Here is a 19,146-nt window from a genome sequence, read left to right on the forward strand (position 1 = left end):
TCCTCTTGTGTTTCGTTAATATAATTTGCATCATGACTCAAGGAAGATGATTGTGTTATCACCGTAATAATGTGGTTAATTAGATAAACATCGAGTCGTAACAAGGATGAATTTATTTTAATAGAGAGGAAGAGTTGTGTGTTGACAATGGATATAACAAAAGGATTCCTGTGATCACGGAACAACAGTTGTGGTAACAGTGTGTGCAATATACTGAGTGGAGTTGTACCAGCGTTATTAATGGACCTCGTTGGCAAGTGAAGGGTTGTGATAAACATGTTAAGTTCAGAGTGTGACTAAAGTGAGTTGTAGTAGTATGGTGTACCTGAGCGAGGGTGGGCAGGGCGGGGGGCGAGTGGTGCTGCCCTCTCCCGGCTCAGAGCCCCGCCTGCCACCATACTCTCCCCCGCGGGTGCCTCATCACCACCACTTCTTCCCTCAGGGCTTCCCCCACCACCATCACCACCACCACTTCTACCACGCCATCTCCGACTATTACGATCTCACATCCTCACAGCCCAGCAGCCTCAATAGTCAGGACACGGCGCCCATCAAAGATCCACCTCCACCCTACCCGCCCACTACTAACCTTAAGGCCGCCCATGCCGCCCTTAACCACGGGCCCTCCAGTGCCTCTCCCCCACCCACTAAGACCATTAAGTACTTACCCCCGCCCTACACGCCCGCAGACACTACCAGCAGCAGTGGTCGTTTGAAGGTTCTCCCGCCCCAGGTCCAGCAGCCGCCCGGACCCCGTGCCCCAGGCAGCAGGGACCTCTCCGGGCACGCCACGGATCCCCGCCACAGGACACGACGTCCACACTCCCACAGACACCAGCCAGAAAAGACCCGCCCTTGGACCATCGCGACGGGAGACAACGTGAGCCGGGGGCAGACCACAGGCCGTCCAGCGGGTCTCGGAGGGTGCAGGCCGGGCCAGACCGTCACAGTAACAGTCACTCCGGCCAGAATGGCTACCTCGGCCCCAGCAGGTGTGTCACGGGAAGCGGCCACCCGCGGGGGCCACTGCTCAGAACAGGCAAAAGCTTGGAGCTGCCCCACGAGCGGTTGTCACAGCATCACCCGCCTCCCACCGCCCACACCCCCCCCCACCCCCGCCACCCTCATCTCAGTCATCATCACACCAAAGACATAAGTCAACATCACCGCACCAAAGAGCCTCTTGGCACCAGTACACGTTCTAAGTCAAACCACTAGCGTATGTGGGTATCCTGCCCTCCAAGCCCTCCCAGGGGCGTGAGAGGCCCCAGAAATCCAGGCCACCCGCAGCCTTGATGACCTCACTGAGCCCCTGTACGAAAATTTTGACATCATCCACGCCCACGCCCGCAGAACACACGAGAGGATCGCCCACAACACCAGCGTACCGGACCTGCTGGATCCACCTCCACGACCTCCCCGTCAGCGCAACAGTTCGCTGTCATCTTTGCTGGACGACATGAGCAGCGGTGGCGCAGCAGCCTTGTCCCGCGGCCCTCAACACGAGTGTACCCGACGTGCTGGAGGGCGGAGGGTTGTCCTGGGGCTCCCCGACCTCCACCCTCCGCTCCTCGGCCTCCACCACCGCCCCAGTCTGTGACCGTGACACTACCAGTGACATCAGCGTCCAATTGCAGAAGATACGGGAGGTGGCGCGGGTGCTGGGGGTTAAATACCGCAGAGGGGAACTATCATCATCTTCCGCCAGCAGTAGTGGTGCTGGCTCCACCCACACCAGCCCCCGCATGCCCTCACGCCCTCAACGTCCTCACTCCCCCCTCACACGCCCCTGGAGTGCCTGCACGTGCTCCCGTCATCCACGACGTACTGAGGGATGGTCGGAAGGTGTCACCCCAGCACCAGCCGCCAGCCACCCACGACACAGACGCCATCAGTCAAGAGAGCGGCTACAGCTCCGTAGACTCGAGGACCTACAGGCAGCAGCAGCATTACCTCCAGCAGTCTCCGCCTCAACCTGGCAAACCCCAACAAGAGCAGAGGCCTAGAGATCACCCGCAGTTAAGTCAAGTTAAACAACCACTCCTGAAAAGTCTTCATCAGTATAAGCCAAGTCAAAAGGAATGTGTGCAGAGTGTATCACAGCTCCAGCAGAAACACTGTCAGAGACTCAGTCAACCCAACACCAAAGGTCAACAACAACAGGCAAGAGACTCCCGCCAGCAGGCTGACGTCTTCCTTCACAACCATTATAACCAACACCAACTTGACAGTCTTCAACAACACAACCGACAACTACAACAACACCAACGCCAACAAAAACAACAACAGCAACCACAACAGAAACTGCATCAACAACAACAGCATCATCATCAACAACAAAAACAGCATCAACAACAGGAGCGGCATCAACAACAACTAAGACAACAGAAACAGCAGCAACTCCAACAGTCTGTTCAACAGCTGGAGCTACAGCAGGTGTGTGAAGCTGTAATGTTTATCTGATAGTAACACTTGGCGTCTCCTGGGTTTCTATAACATTGACCAAGCTGTGTTTCTCCTGCAGCTGGACCGAGGCCTTTGTTGTTACACTTATACTTAGTATTCAAGTAGAGGCAGCGTGTTAAATGGCGGGGCCCAGAAGGTTAGGTTAGGTAAAGGTTAACAGTTCATCACGTCTTGTTTCTCCTGTTCACTCGACCAACATAAGAACAGCGCTGGTGAAGGTAGTGTGTCTCCTAATGTCAGGTGTGTGTGTCTAATGGCAGGTGTGTGTGTGTCCTAACGGCATGTGTGTGTCCTAATGGCAGGTGTGTGTCGGGTATAATATCGTAAGTAAAACACACATAATCCTCCCTAAGTCATTTTTCTTGTATTTCTGATGGAACATGAAGCCACGAGTGTCTTTGCTGACTCCAGTGTGTGTTTTAGATTCGGTTAGGTTAATGTTAGATTACGTTAGGTTAATGTTACCTTACGTTAATGTTACGTTACATTAATGTTACGTTACGTTAATGCCAGGGTGGTTAATCTTCAGATGAAATAAAATGTTTCCCCCTCACACTACACCATTGGTATTTGACATTTCATTTACCATTTACAACGCAAACTCGGCAGCCTACACGAGTCTGTACTGCCCTCTGGTTTAACAGTTAGTCACAGGGAGCATTATGACTGGGCGTGTAGAACCGGTATGGTATTGTGGTCACCGTGCGTCTGACTTGAGAAAGAAGTGATCCCCTGAAGATTAGCCCCCTCCCTGCCTCCCTTAGTTTGTTTTACCTTATGATTAAACACTCTAATGCTACTTGGGGACTACTTTAACGTTGGGGTGGTAATCTCCAGGTGAAATAAACTTGGGGACTAATCTTTAGGTGAAATAAACTTGGGGACTAATCTTCAGGTGTAATAAACTTGGGGACTAATCTTTAGGTGTAATAAACTTGGGGACTAATCTTTAGGTGAAATAAACTGGGGGACTAATCTTCAGGTGAAATAAGGTGAGGTTAGGTTAGTAAACATTGTGTGAAGTGAAGCTGTGTGTTGACGGTGGGGGAGGGCACAAGGTTGTACTGCAGGGTGAAGTTCTGGGTCCTGGCTCAGTTCATTGGAAAGTTGTTGGAGCTTCCAATAACTTGCTTAGACATAAACCATTGACTCTTCAGGCTTCTACGCCATTGACTCTTCAGGCTTCTACGCCTTGACTCTTCAGGCTTCTACGCCCTTGACTCTTCAGGCTTCTACGCCCTTGACTCTTCAGGCTTCTACGCCATTGACTCTTCAGGCTTCTACGCCATTGACTCTTCAGGCTTCTACGCCATTGACTCTTCAGGCTTCTACGCCCTTGACTCTTCAGGCTTCTACGCCATTGACTCTTCAGGCTTCTACGCCCTTGACTCTTCAGGCTTCTACGCCCTTAACTCTTGAACATAAAGGCAAGCATGAACTTAGCATGCTTCCCTGGGCGCTGTAAACGCTTCTGCGCTTCACCTTAACACGAGGATGTTGGGGGGACAATGATAAAAAAAGCTTTAACATGGTGTTGAAGAAGTGCGTGTGTATGTATGTGTGTGTGTGTGTGTGTGTGTGCGTGCGTGTGTCTTAAAGAACTGGCGACATTATTGTGTAAGTGTCATTGTTTTTGTTAAATGGCACCAATGTTGATTCATCTCTCTCTCTCTCTCTGTTTACACACACACACACACACACACACAGAGGATCAACAGGGTAATATTGTATTGAGGTTGATGGCGTAATGGTGGATTGATGTGGGTATCATGTGGGGTGTGGGCTACCCTCACCCTCTGTTACCTCACGCATTGTATATATACGTCTATACATTAGGGTTAACAAGTGAGACAAACACCATGATAGATCCTGTTACTCTGATAAGCACCATGATAGATCCTGTTACTCTGATAAGCACCATGATGGATCCTGTTACTCTGATAAGCACCATGATGGATCCTGTTACTCTGATAAGCACCATGATAGATCCTGTTACTCTGATAAGCACCATGATAGATCCTGTTACTCTGATAAGCACCATGATAGATCCTGTTGACCTCAATTACAGTATGTCTTGCCATTGAGGAGATAGTTAAGGCCTTTGTCGTGACTAACAATACACTTGTTTGGATGTGGCGCAACAGTGACTCACCATAGTGTTATGTACGGCTCTGTGGTGTCGCGGTGGTAATGGATGGCGTAGGTTAGGTTAGTAGTGGATGAGTGGAATACAATTAGAAATCACCCAACAATGTCATTAACTCGAACACGCTGGGAAGCTTCAATTAATAAGTTAGACAGATATATGAGTGATGAGGGTTAGGTGTACACAGGGCTGCTTAGTATGGACCAATAGACCCACTGTAGTTACCTCATGTCTTGTGTTCTTACCGACCCATTACATGCCTCTAACTACCCGGGTATCGTATTTTAATAGTTCTTATTTATTTATTAATCTACGGTAAGGTCGTAAGTGGATAATTGTTTGGCCAGTAGTAGTCATTCATTACCTGTAGGAGACCGGGCTAATTACTCGCGTCACGATGGACACCAGGTGAGGTGTACGTCTGTTTGTGGTGCCTTAGGTGACTGAGTGGAGCTGTGGTGGGTACACGCTTGGCCGCCTACAGCAAGCCAACACGTTCTTTGGTTAATGATGTAAAGGTTACTTAGTCCTGGACCCGTTATAAAAGATCAGATTGCATGTACACACTCTAGCCGCGGGTTACTGTGTACAAGATAACGAAGCATTTACCTTAGGGAAGACCTTAGTGTTTAGGGGAGACCTCAGGTTACGGGTGTTTAGATGAGAGGAGCCATACGATGGTTTATGGCAACAATGGCTCGCTGGCGATGTCTTCAATCGTGGGAAGAGAACTCTGAATTTTATAAGTGCGGGAAGATGAGCCGCTATTAGTTAAGACGTGAGGTGGGTGTTGTAGCGAGTCACGGCGGGAACTGGTGCGCCGGATGGTGTAGGGGGAGGGTGTGTGGTGAGGGGGAGGTTGTGGTAGGGGGTGGGTTTAATGATGCTTATTACCAGCATCCGCCCACCCTCTGCCTCCCCTCCTGGCCTAGACGTCATCGTATTGTTAGTTATCTCTCAATGAAGACAAGATTCAAGGGGATAATTAAAATACTGAATGTTGCAAATTGTCTTTGTCTTACCTGTTCAACATACTTGGCTGGAAACTGATCAAGGTTGTGTTACAGAGAGAGAGAGAGGGGGGGGAGGGCAGGTTGCGGCAGAAAGTTGAAGCATTGCAGGTTGCCATTTGCTGTGTGATGGTATCTGGAGTTAGCGGCCATCTTAGCGACTGGGCTGTAATTAACCTGGGGTTTTTATTGTCCTCACCTTGACGCCTTCCTCCACACGTTCCCACGCCGTCGAGGGCCGCTGGAAAGGAAAGGATAGCGGAGGTGTAGGAGGAGTGAAGGCCTCCTCCCCACTCAACACAGTACAGCACGACACAACACAGTACAAGGCGACACAACACAGATACAGCAAGTGACACAACACAGTACAGCAACACAACACAGTACAGCACGACACAACACAGTACAGCACTGACACAACACAGTACAGCACGACACAACACAGTACAGCACGACACAACACAGTACAGCACGACACAACACAGTACAGCACGACACAAATACAGTACAGCACGACACACATAGTACAGCACGACACAACACAGTACAGCACGACATACAATACAGTACAAAGGACACAACACAGTATGCACACAACACAGTACAGCACGACACAAATACAGTACAGCACGACACAACACAGTACAGCACGACACAACACAGTACAGCACGACACAACACAGTACAGCACGACACAACACAGTACAGCACGACACAACACAGTACAGCACGACACAACACAGTACAGCACGACACAACACAGTACAGCACGACACAACACAGTACAGCACGACACAACGCAATTACAGCACACAACACAGTACAGCACGACACAACACAGTACAGCACGACACAACACAGTACAGCCGACACAACACAGTACAGCACGACACAACACAATTACAGCGACACAACAGTACAGCACGACACAACACAGTACAGCGACACAACGTGGTGCAATACGACACAACACAGTACAGCACGACACAACACAATACAACTGACACAACACAATTACAGCACGACACAACACAGTACAGCATGACACAACACAGTACAGCACGACCTATACTGGTACAGCACTGACACAACACAGTACAGCACGACACAACACAGTACAGCGCGACACAACACAGTACAGCCGACACAACACAGTACAGCACGACACAACACAGTACAGCACGACACAACACAGTACAGCACGACACAACACAGTACAGCACGACACAACACAGTACAGCGCGACACAACACAGTACAGCACGACTAACCTGAAGGACCTTAACAACCTCACATTACTTTTATTCAAGGTGGAGTAACATTTTGTCTTGCGATGAGATTGGTGTGACATGAGGTGTGTGACATGCAGGGAGGTGTGTGGACATGGGGTGTGGTGTGACATCAGGGGGTGTGTGTGACTGAGGAGGTGTGGTGTGACATGCAGGGAGAGTGTGTGTGACCAGGGGGGTGCGGGAGTGTGTGCATGCAGGGAGGTGTGTGTGTGATGCTGAGGGAGGTGTGTGTGACATGCAGGGTGGGAGAGTTGTGTGTGTGACAATGCAGGGAGGTGTTGACATGCAGGGGAGTGTGTGTGACAGGGGGGTGTTGACAGCCAGGGATTGTGTGTGACATGGGGAGGTGTGTGTGACATCAGGGGAGGTGTTGTGTGGACATGCAGGGAGGTGTGTGTGACATGCAAGGTGTGTGTGACATGGGGATGTGTGTTGGTGTGTGTGACATGGGGAGGTGTGTGTGACATGCAGAGGTGTGTGTGACATGCAGGGGAGGTGTGTGTGACATGCAGGGATGTGTGTGTGAGCTGGGCTGTGTGTGTGGGTGTGGGAACAAATAGAGGTATGTGGTAGTGGTGAGTCATGGGCCCCTAGGGTGTGTGTGGGGTGTGGGAGCCGCCCTTTCTGACTCACCCTCACCGCCCTGCACACCACCCTACCCCTCCTTGGTCTCGCGTATGATAATTGGTGAAGTTGACGATTCATCTCTTGTGACGCTGATGACTCTGTAAATGTCTCAGGCTCTTGTGACGTATACCTAGAGAGTGGACAAACAGTGGAAAGTATACAGAGTGGGATATAAACAATGTATACCTAGAGAGTGCGGGTATATAAACAATGTATACCTAGAGAGTGCGGGTATATAAACAATGTATACCTAGAGAGTGCGGGTATATAAACAATGTATACCTAGAGAGTGCGGGTATATAAACAATGGTATACCTAGAGAGTGCGGGTATATAAACAAGGGTAAACAGTTGGTATGTGGATTTGATTGAAGTCTTCCATGAGAGTTAAAAGGTCCCCCATGACGCCCTGCCATCATGGTGTGTGTGTGTGTGTGTGTCCGTCCTTGCATTGTTCCATGTTTATCACGGTGTCGTGGTGTATATTACCACCACTACTGCCAGCCAACACCACCAGCCAACACCACCAGCCAACACCACCACCACCACCAGCCAACACCATCACCACCACCACCAGCCAACTCCATTACTACCACAACCACTGCTACCACTACCCCCAGCCATCACCACCACCACCAGCCAACCCATTATCACCACTATTACTACCACCAACCACCAATACCCAGCCATTACTACCACTACCCATCACCACCACGACTACCACCACCCATCACCACCACGACTACCACCACCCATCACCACCACGACTACCACCACCCATCACCACCACGACTACCACCACGACTACCACCACCCATCACCACCACGACTACCACCAGCCATCACTACCACGACTACCACCACCCAGCCACCACTACCAGTTCTACTACCACCACCACCACAGAGAGTCGGCTTTAACACTGTCCACCTTTGATCAATCACCCGTCCTTACCTGTATCTACACCTAGACTTCCCTGGTCACTCTACCTGGCAGCTCGTGTCCCACACTGAGTAAACTAATGTGTTGTGATCACCTGAAGAATATACACCCCAGCTTATTTCACCTAATTATACGCTGCTAACTAACCACCCACCCCCTTAGTGTTTGTGTGAGCTAGCTGGAGCGTGTCCCAGGAGTGTGTGTGTGGGTTGGGGGGTGTGGGGGCGGTGGTTGGTGTTTGAGCAGGTGGGTGGGTGGGTGTGTGTGTATAGAGGCGGTCTAGCTCGCCCACCTGCGCCCCCCATCACTCCACCTTTTGTTCCTCTGGTCTGGGCTGTTTGTGATCGTGTCTTCCGTAGGGACGTGCGCGCCGCCGACCACCAGCAACTGAGAAAAGTTTACTGGTTGAAAAATACTCTATGTCAGGTCTTCTCCCTCCTTCACCCTACCTTACTGCCCCTTACTCCTACACCCCCAGCCTTCCTTCACTCTCCCTCACTCCTACACACTACACCCCAGCCTTCCTTCACTCTCCCTCACTCCTACACACTACACCCCTAACACCTCCCTCACTCCTACACACTACACCCCTAACACCTCCCTCACTCCTACACACTACACCCCTAACACCTCCCCCACCCTACACACTACACCCCTAACACCTCCCCACTCTCCCTCACTCCTACACACTACACCCCCTAACACTCCCCCCACTCCTACACAACACACCCCCTAGCCTTCCTTCACTCTCCCACCCCTACACACACACCCCCACTCACTCCTACCTCACTCAACTACACACTACACTCCTAACACCTCCCTCACTCCTACACACTACACCCCAGCCTTCCTTCACTCTCCCTCACTCCTACACACTACACCTTCCTCACTCCCTACGCCACCTCCCTCCCTCACTTGGCAAGGCCGAATACCTCTTGAGCATCCTCCACGCCCAACACAAGGACAACACTCAAGTCTTACCTCAGGTGTGAAGACGACAACGGGAGGAGGTGGCGTATGTTATGGGGAGAGGAGAGTGACCCACCAGACTAGTTCTTTGACCCTCGGTGGTTTAGGGTTTGACCTTTGACCCCTGGTGGTATAGTGTTTGATCTTTGACCCCTGATGGTATAAGGTTTGGCTTTGACCCCTGGTGGTATACGGTTTGACCTTTGACCCCTGGTGGTATAGTGTTTGATCTTTGACCCCTGATGGTATAAGGTTTGGCTTTGACCCCTGGTGGTATACGGTTTGACCTTTGACCCCTGGTGGTATAGTGTTTGATCTTTGACCCCTGATGGTATAAGGTTTGGCTTTGACCCCTGGTGGTATACGGTTTGACATTTGACCTCTGGTGGTATAGGGTTTGACCTTTGACCCTTGGTGGTATAGTGTTTGACCTTTGCCCCTGATGGTATAATGTTTGGCTTTGACCCCTCATGGTATAGGGTTTGACTTTGACCCCTGGTGGTATAGGGTTTGACTTTGACCCCTGGTGGTATAGGGGTTTGACATTTGACCTCTGGTGGTATAGTGTTTGACCTTGACCCCTTTGGTGGTATAGGGTTTGACATTTGACCCTCTGGTGGTATAGTGTTTGACCTTTGACCCCTGGTGGTATAGTGTTTGACCTTTGACCCCTGGTGGTATAAGGTTTGACTTTGACCCCTAGTGGTATAGGGTTTGACCTTTGACCCCTGGTGGTATAAGGTTTGTCTTTGACCCCTGGTGGTATAGGGTTTGACATTTGACCTCTGGTGGTATAGGGTTTGACCTTTGAACCCTGGTGGTATAGTGTTTGATCTTTGACCCCTGGTGGTATAGGGTTTGACTTTGACCCCTGATGGTATAGGGTTTGACCTTTGACCTCTGGTGGTATAGTGTTTGACCTTTGACCTCTGCTGGTATGGGGTTTGACCTTGACTCATTACACCAACTATGGACAACAGGTGTATTTGATAAGGAGTCACCTGTAACCCGAGGGAATAATTTAACATAAATTATATTGTACACCTGTGCAGCTCCAGGTTAGGTTAGGTTAGGGAATATTGTTGTTGTTGTTTACGTATATTGAACACAGGTGACACATTGACTCACCTGGAACAGACACAAGATATTAGTGATGATTTGGTGTTGGTATCGGGTAGGAGGGGTAGTGGTGTCGGGTAGGAGGGGTGGTGGTGTCGGGTAGGAGGGGTGGTGGTGTCGGGTAGGAGGGGTGGTGGTGTCGGGTAGGAGGGGTGGTGGTGTCGGGTAGGGGAGGGTGGTGTGTCGGGTAGGAGGGGGGGGTGATGTAGGGTAGGAGGGGGTGTGTTGGGTAGGAGGGGTGGTGGTGTCGGGTAGGAGGGGTGGTGGTGTCGGGTAGGAGGGGTGGTGGTGTCGGGTAGGAGGGGTGGTGGTGTCGGGTAGGAGGGGTGGTGATGTCGGGTAGGAGGGGGGGTGTTGTCGGGTAGGGGAGAGGTTTATAATATACTTTGGTGATATTTTTTCAGTTGTATATTATTGACAGCAGTGGATGGTGGTTGTGGTGGTGATAGTAGATGTTGGTTGTGGTGATTTAGTAGGTTATGGTGATAGTAGGTGGTAGTTGTGGTGATGATAGTACTGTAGGTGGTAGTTGTGGTGATGATAAGAACATAAGAAAATAAGGAGTCTGCAATAGGCCGGTTGGCAGCTCCTGTCGAGAGTTACTACCACTCTCTTATCATCCATGAATTTATCCAGCCTCCTTTTAAAACTTTCGAGCGTTCCAGCACTTACTACAATGTTGCTAAGCTTGTTCCACTCGTCCACCATCCTATTTGTGAACCAGTTCCTTCCTATCTCCCTCCTAAACCTAAACTTATCCAACTTAAATCCGTTGCTACGAGTCCTATCCTGCTCGGATATTATAAGAACTTTATCTATATCCCCTTTATTGATTCCTTTCACTCACTTAAATACTTCTATCATATCTCCCCGCACTCTTCGTCTTTCTAGGGAATGCAAGTTTAGTTACTTTTATCTATCTTGATTTGGAAGGTTTCTAAGTCCCGGAATTATTTTCGTCATTCTTCGCTGCACCGACTCCAGTGAATTGATATCCATTCTATAATAAGGGCACCAGAACATCGAGGTGCGGCCTGACTAGCGCAAGATATAGTTGCAATAAGACCTCTGCACTCTTATTACTTACACTTCTAGATATAAAACCTAATACTCTGTTTGCCTTATTTCGAACATTAACGCCCTGTTTTCTAGGCCGTAGGTCCGGGCTTACAAGTACTCCTAAGTCTCTTTCACAAGTCGACTTCTCTAGGTTGATGTTGTTAAGGCTGTATACATTGACAGTATTTGTTCTTCCAATATTAAGTACGCTGCACTTGCTGGTGCTGAATTTCATTTGCCATTTTTCTGACCACTCCTGCAGTTTATTTAAATCCTCCTGTAGTGCATTTGCATCCTGCCCTGAATTAATCTGCCGCCCTATTTTGGTGTCATGATAGTTGGTGGTAGTTGTGGTGGTGATAGTAGGTGGTAGTTGTGATGATAGTAGGATAACAATAGGTGATGGTTGTAATGAGATTTTAATACCAACCAAACATGTATTTTACCTGTAATTATTTCCTGTAATTACTGGATAACGACCGCCATTACACCATGTATGTATTAATAACCTATAATGGTTTCTGTTAATGGTGATAACTTGGTGTAGTGATGACGTCCCAGTTTGTTATCATGTATGTCCTGTTGGTGTCCTGTATGATGACGTGTGTATGATGACGTATGTATGACGTGTGTATCATGACGTATGTATAATGTGTTTATGATGTTAACAATGACGTGTTAGTAATGCGTGTATAATGACGTGTTTATGATAACGTATATGCTGTGTGTATGATGACGTGTTTATGATAACGTATATGCTGTGTGTATGATGACGTGTGTATAATGTGTTTATGATGACGTATGTATTTGTGTATGATGAGGTGTGATGTTACAGTGTGTTTGTGTTGTTGGTTCGTCTGTATCTCGTTGTTTAACTATACAGCACAATGGTCAACTGGTATCAATCGTGGAATGTTGGAGAGAGTAAGAGGACTTTCATAACTTTCACTGGGCTGAAAAGAAATGGCGTGGTATACCAAGAGAGAGAGAGAGAGAGACTCTATTGTCAGGCCAGGTATCGCGGCCTTGATCTGTGTGTTCCCCCGAAGGCTCGTCCTCTCCTCACAACTAATATACCCCTCATCACCCACGTGTGTAGACTAGGGGTGCCCCGGGCAGTATTGTGAAGGTGTGGGTGCACACTTTGGTTCATCAGTGTGGCAGGACAACCTTCCGTTTATGGGTCAGCGGCTGCACAACTTGTTCTGCCTCTCCCGCCGCCTCAACCAAGGTGTCCGTGTTGTGTTGTCATTGTGTGTGACGTGTTGTCGGCTCTTACACGCTTGGCGACGCTCTGAAATTATCTTTAAGACAATGGAATGAGGGTAGATGAATGTATTATCTCGCTATTGTGACATATATACGCAGTGATGCACAGTGTGGCCGTGAAACAGCCGTATCTTTGTGTGTGTTGTGGCGGCGCTGCGCCAGTGTGGAGGCGTGAGGCTGGCCGGAGTGGGCGACTCCTCCTTCGTCCTACACCACTTGTTCTATAATTTGCCACAAGTTTGTGTTGACTCCTGCCGTACTCCCTCACCTTATCCATGCTGGTAAATACCCTCTTGATATATGGAAATGCCTTTCTTATAACACATAATGTTTGTGGACAATTCTTAGTGCATTGGTGAAAGTGGATTACGGTCGTGAGTGGAGAATTTTGCAAAGTTTGGCGGATGCAAACGAAACAGGCCACCTTTGTCCGGGCAGGTCGGGAGGTGCGCACCGTGCGCCTCAGTGTGGAGGGGCGTGCCAGTGTGTGTGGTCAGTGAGTCTGCTTGTGCCCACCGGTGTTATAATAACGTCCTCCAGTAGAAACTCGTACTACTGCTGCTGCTGGTCCTCCTACAGGTGGTTCCTTAACGTGTGTTGTTGTGCAGCTCTCAGCGTCGGTAATTTATATAGTCATCCCGACCTTGTTGTCCACCATATGGGCATCATCTTGCACCAAGCTCTCAGTATTTACACTCACAACACACGACCACCTCCATACCTTGTTTACCTGTGTTGAAGTTGTTGGTTTACCTCAACAGAAGCACAGGTTGGTCACTAGTGTTTGTTTACATAACGTTACCTGGCGGTACTTGGCTGCCTTCCTGAGAGCGAGTACTCCTTCACCTCTGGCAGAGAGAGTTGTCGGTGCCTGGCGAAAGAATGTCGCTGCGTGTAGGATTATGCCCTACGGTAAATATGTTTAGTGTGAGGATGAGCGACCTGTGGGAGGTGGTAGTAGGTCGACGTGGCCAGTTGGTGCTACGCCCTCCCCGCCCCTGGCAGCACACCTGGTATGTCCAGAAACAGGTAAGAGGCAACAAGCGGCTGTGTTTGTTACGTTGTGTAGGTTAATGTCCAGTGTTTGTTGTGGTGGGTAAAGTGTTAGTGAGCGTAGGTGGCTGATCACTTACACCTACACTTCATCTACGCCAGGATCAAGTGGAAGGTGGTAACTAAAGGCTCAAGGCAGGTGGCTCCAGTTAGCATGTTTTTTGTACCGTGTGTGTGTGCGTGTGGGTGGGTGGGTGGTGTACATGACCCAGTGAATAATAACAACATTCATGGCGTGTTTTACGAACTATATAAAGGTGAACAAAATATAATTATTCATCATAGTTCATTTTCTACAGAATTATTAACATGACGTGCGAAAATCTTGTACGATAATATTTGATTAATTACTTATTTTACCGACTTTATGTTTAATAGCTTGTTGTGACGCGCCAGTTGTGTGTTAAGAAGTTCCAACACTACAGGTACAATAATGTTGTTTGGTCGGAAATAATTGTTAAAACGGGCGGGAAGGGGAGGGGGGTGAAGTATGGGAACGTGTTATTATTTACAACAAAAAGTAATAATAAATTAACAAAAAGATTCGAGGCGAAACATTAGTTGTAATAATGAACAGTAAATGTGGGAACTTGGCCTGCTGATCGTTCCTCCCCTCCCGTGTTGGCTGTGAAGGTGAAAGGCGTTTGTTTTACTGTCACACTTGTACTGAGTCTCGTGTTTGTTACTTAAGGGAGAAACAACAATAATTTATTACGTTTTATGATCGTATGCGAAGAACATCATTAGCGGACATAGTTACCAGTGTTTACTATATACTGTACCTTATAATTGGCTTATGCATTGTAAAGAATATGTTGTTTGAAGATAATTTTAATCATTTAATACAAGAGTACGAGTTGTTGTTTTTGTTATTATTGTTGTTGTTATTATTATTATTATTATTATTATTATTATTATTATTATTATTATTATTTATCCCCGTCAGCATATCCCCCTCTCAACCCATCCCCCTATCAGCTCAAACCCGTCAGCCCATCCCCTTCCCATCCGTCTTTCAACCCACGCCCCTGTCAACCCACGCCCCTGTCAATTCAACCCCTGTTTATTGATCTGGAAACTAGACCTTATAGATCAGATTGCCCCGGAGGGGGCTAGTTTATTGGGCACCTTGAAAAAAATATGTTCTTAGGTCCTTTGGGGGTCAGGGGGTACATGGGAGTCGGGGACGAGGGTGGGGGGGGTCATGAATTCATTGTTAAGAACTGCAGTACTCCACTCGCCCATGACCACACACACACACACACACACACACACACACACACTCACACTCGCGGAAACACTTAAGCGCTGGGAATTATGAATCATTCCCGCTTAGTTTTAAAGGGAGTTTTAATGACAGTGTATTAAGGTAACACCATTTGGTTTTGTGTGTGTGTGTGTGTGTGTGTGCGCGCGCGCGCCTTACATGTTTCCTCCCGGTGTGGTTTCCTGTGTGGTAGTTTCCGCCTCCTCCGTCCTCGCACCCTTATCCTGATGTGGCCCCCTGAGTCACTGTGACCACACACACACACACACACACACACACATATCAAGATTACCAAGGCATCTTATTTCTGTGTGGTGGAGGAGGTGGTGGTGATGATGATGTGTGGTGGTGGAGGAGGTGGTGGTGGTGGTGGTGATGATGTGTGGTGGAGGAGGTGATGGTGATGATGTGTGGTGGAGGAGGTGGTGGTGGTGGAGGAGGTGGTGGTGGTAGTCAGCGTGTAGCTTAGGATGGAGGTGGACCATGAGTGAGATTCACTCCCAGGTGAGTTCCGTCTTACCTGCTAATTATAAGTGGTGACACCAGATCACATCCGGGGCCAGGTGTAACGCCCATGCTCACCCCACACACACCTGTCTCTCCCCCCACACCCGCCCCTGTCCCACACACACCTGTCCCTCCCCACACCCTGTCCCACACACACCCGTCCCTCTCTCACACCCACCCCTGTCCCACACACACCTGTCCCTCCCCACACACCCCCCTCCCCCACACACCTGTCCCTCCCCACACACCTGTCCCCCTCCTCCACACACCCTGTCCCTCCTCCACACACACCTGTCCCTCCTCCACACACCTGTCCCTCCCCACACACACACCCGTCCTCCCCACACACACCCGTCCCCCCCACACACCTGTCCTTCCTCCACACACACACACACACACACGTCCTTCCTCCACACACCTGTCCCTCCTCCACACCTGCGACGACAATGGTGTATATAAAATATTTGAATTATTGCTGATCAAAATTTCAGACGTATAATAATTTTTCTTCCCCTGTGTCTGTCTGTCTGTCTGTCTGTCTGTCTGTCTGTCCTCTGTTTTAATTGGAACTTTTAAGGTGACAACATTAACCTATCCTGGCAACGTTAACTTATCCTGACGACATTAACTTATCCACATAAAGTCAGATAATATTCCTCATCTTTTGCTAAATTTATTACTGAGTGAGTTAGGTTGAGTTAGGTTAAGTACTGGATGAGTTAAGTTAGGTTAGGTTAAGTACTGGATGAGTTAAGTTAGGTTAGGTTAAGTACTGGATGAGTTAAGTTAGGTTAGGTTAAGTACTGGATGAGTTAAGTTAGGTTAGGTTAAGTACTGGATGAGTTAGGTTAGGTTAAGTACTGGATGAGTTAAGTTAGGTTAGGTTAAGTACTGGATGAGTTAAGTTAGGTTAGGTTAAGTACTGGATGAGTTAGGTTAGGTTAAGTACTGGATGAGTTAAGTTAGGTTAGGTACTGGATGAGTTATGCACTTCAATTAGATCTTCCCGGCACAAGGGCTGTGTGTGGTGAGTGGGTCATGGGGCCTTAACTATCCCTCCCTCCACCCCTCTTTCATTCCTTCCCTCCCTACTTCCCTCCTTCCCTCCATCCATCAGTCGGGTCACAGCTGGAGGGAGAGTACGTGTGGCTGAGATAGAGATGTACTCAAGCTGTGTGTGTGTGTGTTGTGAGGCGAGTGTGTTGTGAGGCGAGTGTGTTGTGAGGCGAGTGTGTTGTGAGGTGAGTGTGTTGTGAGGTGAGTGTGTTGTGAGGTGAGTGTGTTGTGAGAGGAGAGGAGTGTGAGTGCTGCAGGTGAGAGTCGTGGGAATAAGTTGTGGCCGGATATTCTTGGCCACAACCGCAGTGATCACCACCACAATCGCCAACCTCTGCCCTCCCTACCTGTAACCTCCTCCCTACCCATCCTCCCAGCAGCAACCTCCTCCAACCCTCCTCCCTTGGCCTCCAACCTCCCTACCTCCAACCCTCCCAACCCTCCAACCCTCCCTACCTCCAACCCTCCCCAACCTCCAACCTCCCTACCTCCAACCCTCCCACCTCCAATCCTCCCAACCCTCCAACCTCCCTACCTCCAACCCTCCCTACCTCCAACCCTCCAACCCTCCTCTCTACCTCCAACCTCCTCACCTCCAACCCTCCCAACCTCCAACCTCCTCACTCCAACCCTCCCTACCTCCAACCCTCCCAACCTCCAACCCTCCTCTCTCTTACCTCCAACCTCCTACTCTGAACTCTCCTCCAACCCTCCCCAACCTCCTTAACCCTCCCTACCTCCAACCTCCAACCCTCCTCCTACCCAACCCTCCTTCCCTCCAACCCCTCCCAACCCTCCAACCCTCCCAACCCTCCAACCCTCCTACCTCCAACCCTCCTCTCTCCCTCCAACCCTCCCAACCTCCAACCCTCCCTACCTCCAACCTCCCTACCTCCAACCTCCTCACCTCCAATCCAACCTCCCTCCCAACCTCCAACCTCCCTACCTCCACCCTCCCTCCAACCTCCAACCCTCCCTACCTCCATGTAACCCTCCTACCTCCAAGCAACCTCCCAACCTCCAACCCTCCCAACCCTCCAACCCTCCTCCTCTACCTCCAACCTCCCTACCTCTGCCAACCTCCTCCCTCCAACCCTCCTCCATCCCTCCCAACCCTCCAACCCTCCCTACCTCCAACCCTCCCTACCTCCAACCCTCCCTACCTCCAACCCTCCCTCCAACACTTCATGGCTCTACAGTATCTTATCCCGGGTGTTCATAGTTGCCTTCTCCCAGTAACAACACGAACCACCCTTTTTCTTTATTTATTTTTACTTTTAAAGCACTTATTATTATTATTATTGAATTGATATTGAAACAGTTTATTAAGCCAGAAGAACACAGATACAGAGTGGATAATAATAACAATAATAACAGTTGAGAACCTGAGCTGCACCTGATATATACTATACATTTATCTCAAGGAAGTATTATGTAACATTTAGTATCATCTGGAATAGTACAATAGCATGGTGGTAATAACAACATGTTACCACGGTTATCACTTCCATATTTATTTAGTTATTTATATTATAAGTATATACATACTTTACAGTGGAGTTGATATACATAAATATGATAAGGGAGGGAAGCAGTACAACACGGGTTGTATTAAGGTGGAACAAGAGGACAGAGCTGTCAGTATTATGTCTGGTTGGCAAATATGTTTATAGCAATGGTAATTTCTATCTACCTACTTGATAATTTCTGATAAACGGTTTTGGTGGTACAATAAAAGCAGGAAGATAAAGTAGGTATTACAAAAATATTAATACTTAGACAATATATATTTTTTAAGAGATGATTTAAAGGAAGGGAGCGTAGTCTTTGCTTTGTATTACCAAGGTTACAGGGGGTCCAAGTCTGGGGGTAAGTTTTTCCTTCTGTGATAGATCGTGTAGTGGGTTTTCTCAAGGTTTAAGGTCAGTAGTAGTAGTAGTAGTAGTAGAAGTAATAGTAATAGTATAAGTCAAGTCACTACTAACACTACACGGCTACACCTTGGTGGTAATTAACCTGTTATACCAGACCCGTGGCTACCTGTAAACACAAGTATGTTATTAAGTCGTAAACACAGGTGGTGGTGACTGCTTCAGATCACTCTTGTACACACGTTTGTCTGTCTGTCTGTGAGGTACAGTAGGTGTATATTTTGCTGTAGAGTTGAGGATGTTAGTGAAGCAATTAGCGATCTACCTTGAGTGTGTGTGTGTGGGGGGAGTGGTTGAGTGTGTGTGGGGGGGGAGGAGGAAGAGTGTGGGGAGGAGGAGTGTAGAGGAAGTAGGAGTGTGATGTGAGGAGGGTGGGCCAGGAAGAGAGGTGGTTTCAGGAAGTACACCTCCTTTCACTATAGGATTCTTGTTTATTG

At 48.7% G+C, this 19,146-nt stretch overlaps 2 protein-coding genes across 2 annotated transcripts in view; both read left to right on the plus strand.

The window, feature by feature from the left end:
• The first annotated feature begins 316 nt into the window (after positions 1-316).
• On the plus strand, positions 317-1,156 carry LOC121859601 (extensin-like). The gene is made up of 2 exons (XM_042356539.1): positions 317-412; positions 518-1,156. The coding sequence occupies exons 1-2, from the start codon at positions 317-319 to the stop codon at positions 1,154-1,156; spliced, it is 735 nt and encodes a 244-aa protein (XP_042212473.1).
• A 174-nt stretch (positions 1,157-1,330) lies between these two features.
• LOC121859504 (mediator of RNA polymerase II transcription subunit 15-like) overlaps positions 1,331-19,146 on the plus strand; it is a 48,062-nt gene continuing 30,246 nt past the window's right edge. The window contains exon 1 of the mRNA XM_042356360.1: positions 1,331-2,436. The gene's annotated coding sequence lies outside the window, so the exon portion shown is untranslated. The remainder of the gene's footprint in view (positions 2,437-19,146) is intronic.

Source organism: Homarus americanus, unplaced genomic scaffold (genome assembly GCF_018991925.1).
Source record: "Homarus americanus isolate GMGI-L3 unplaced genomic scaffold, GMGI_Hamer_2.0 scaffold7626, whole genome shotgun sequence".
Lineage (NCBI taxonomy): Eukaryota > Metazoa > Arthropoda > Malacostraca > Decapoda > Nephropidae > Homarus > Homarus americanus.

What these genes read in the sequence shown, in the direction of transcription:
- LOC121859601 (XM_042356539.1), top strand. Translation starts at nt 317, where the DNA reads ATGGTGTACCTGAGCGAGGGTGGGCAGGGCGGGGGGCGAGTGGTGCTG. An exon ending in CACCATACTCTCCCCCGCGG is followed by an intron (nt 413 to 517) that starts GTGCCTCATCAC and finishes ACATCCTCACAG; the next exon opens with CCCAGCAGCCTCAATAGTCA.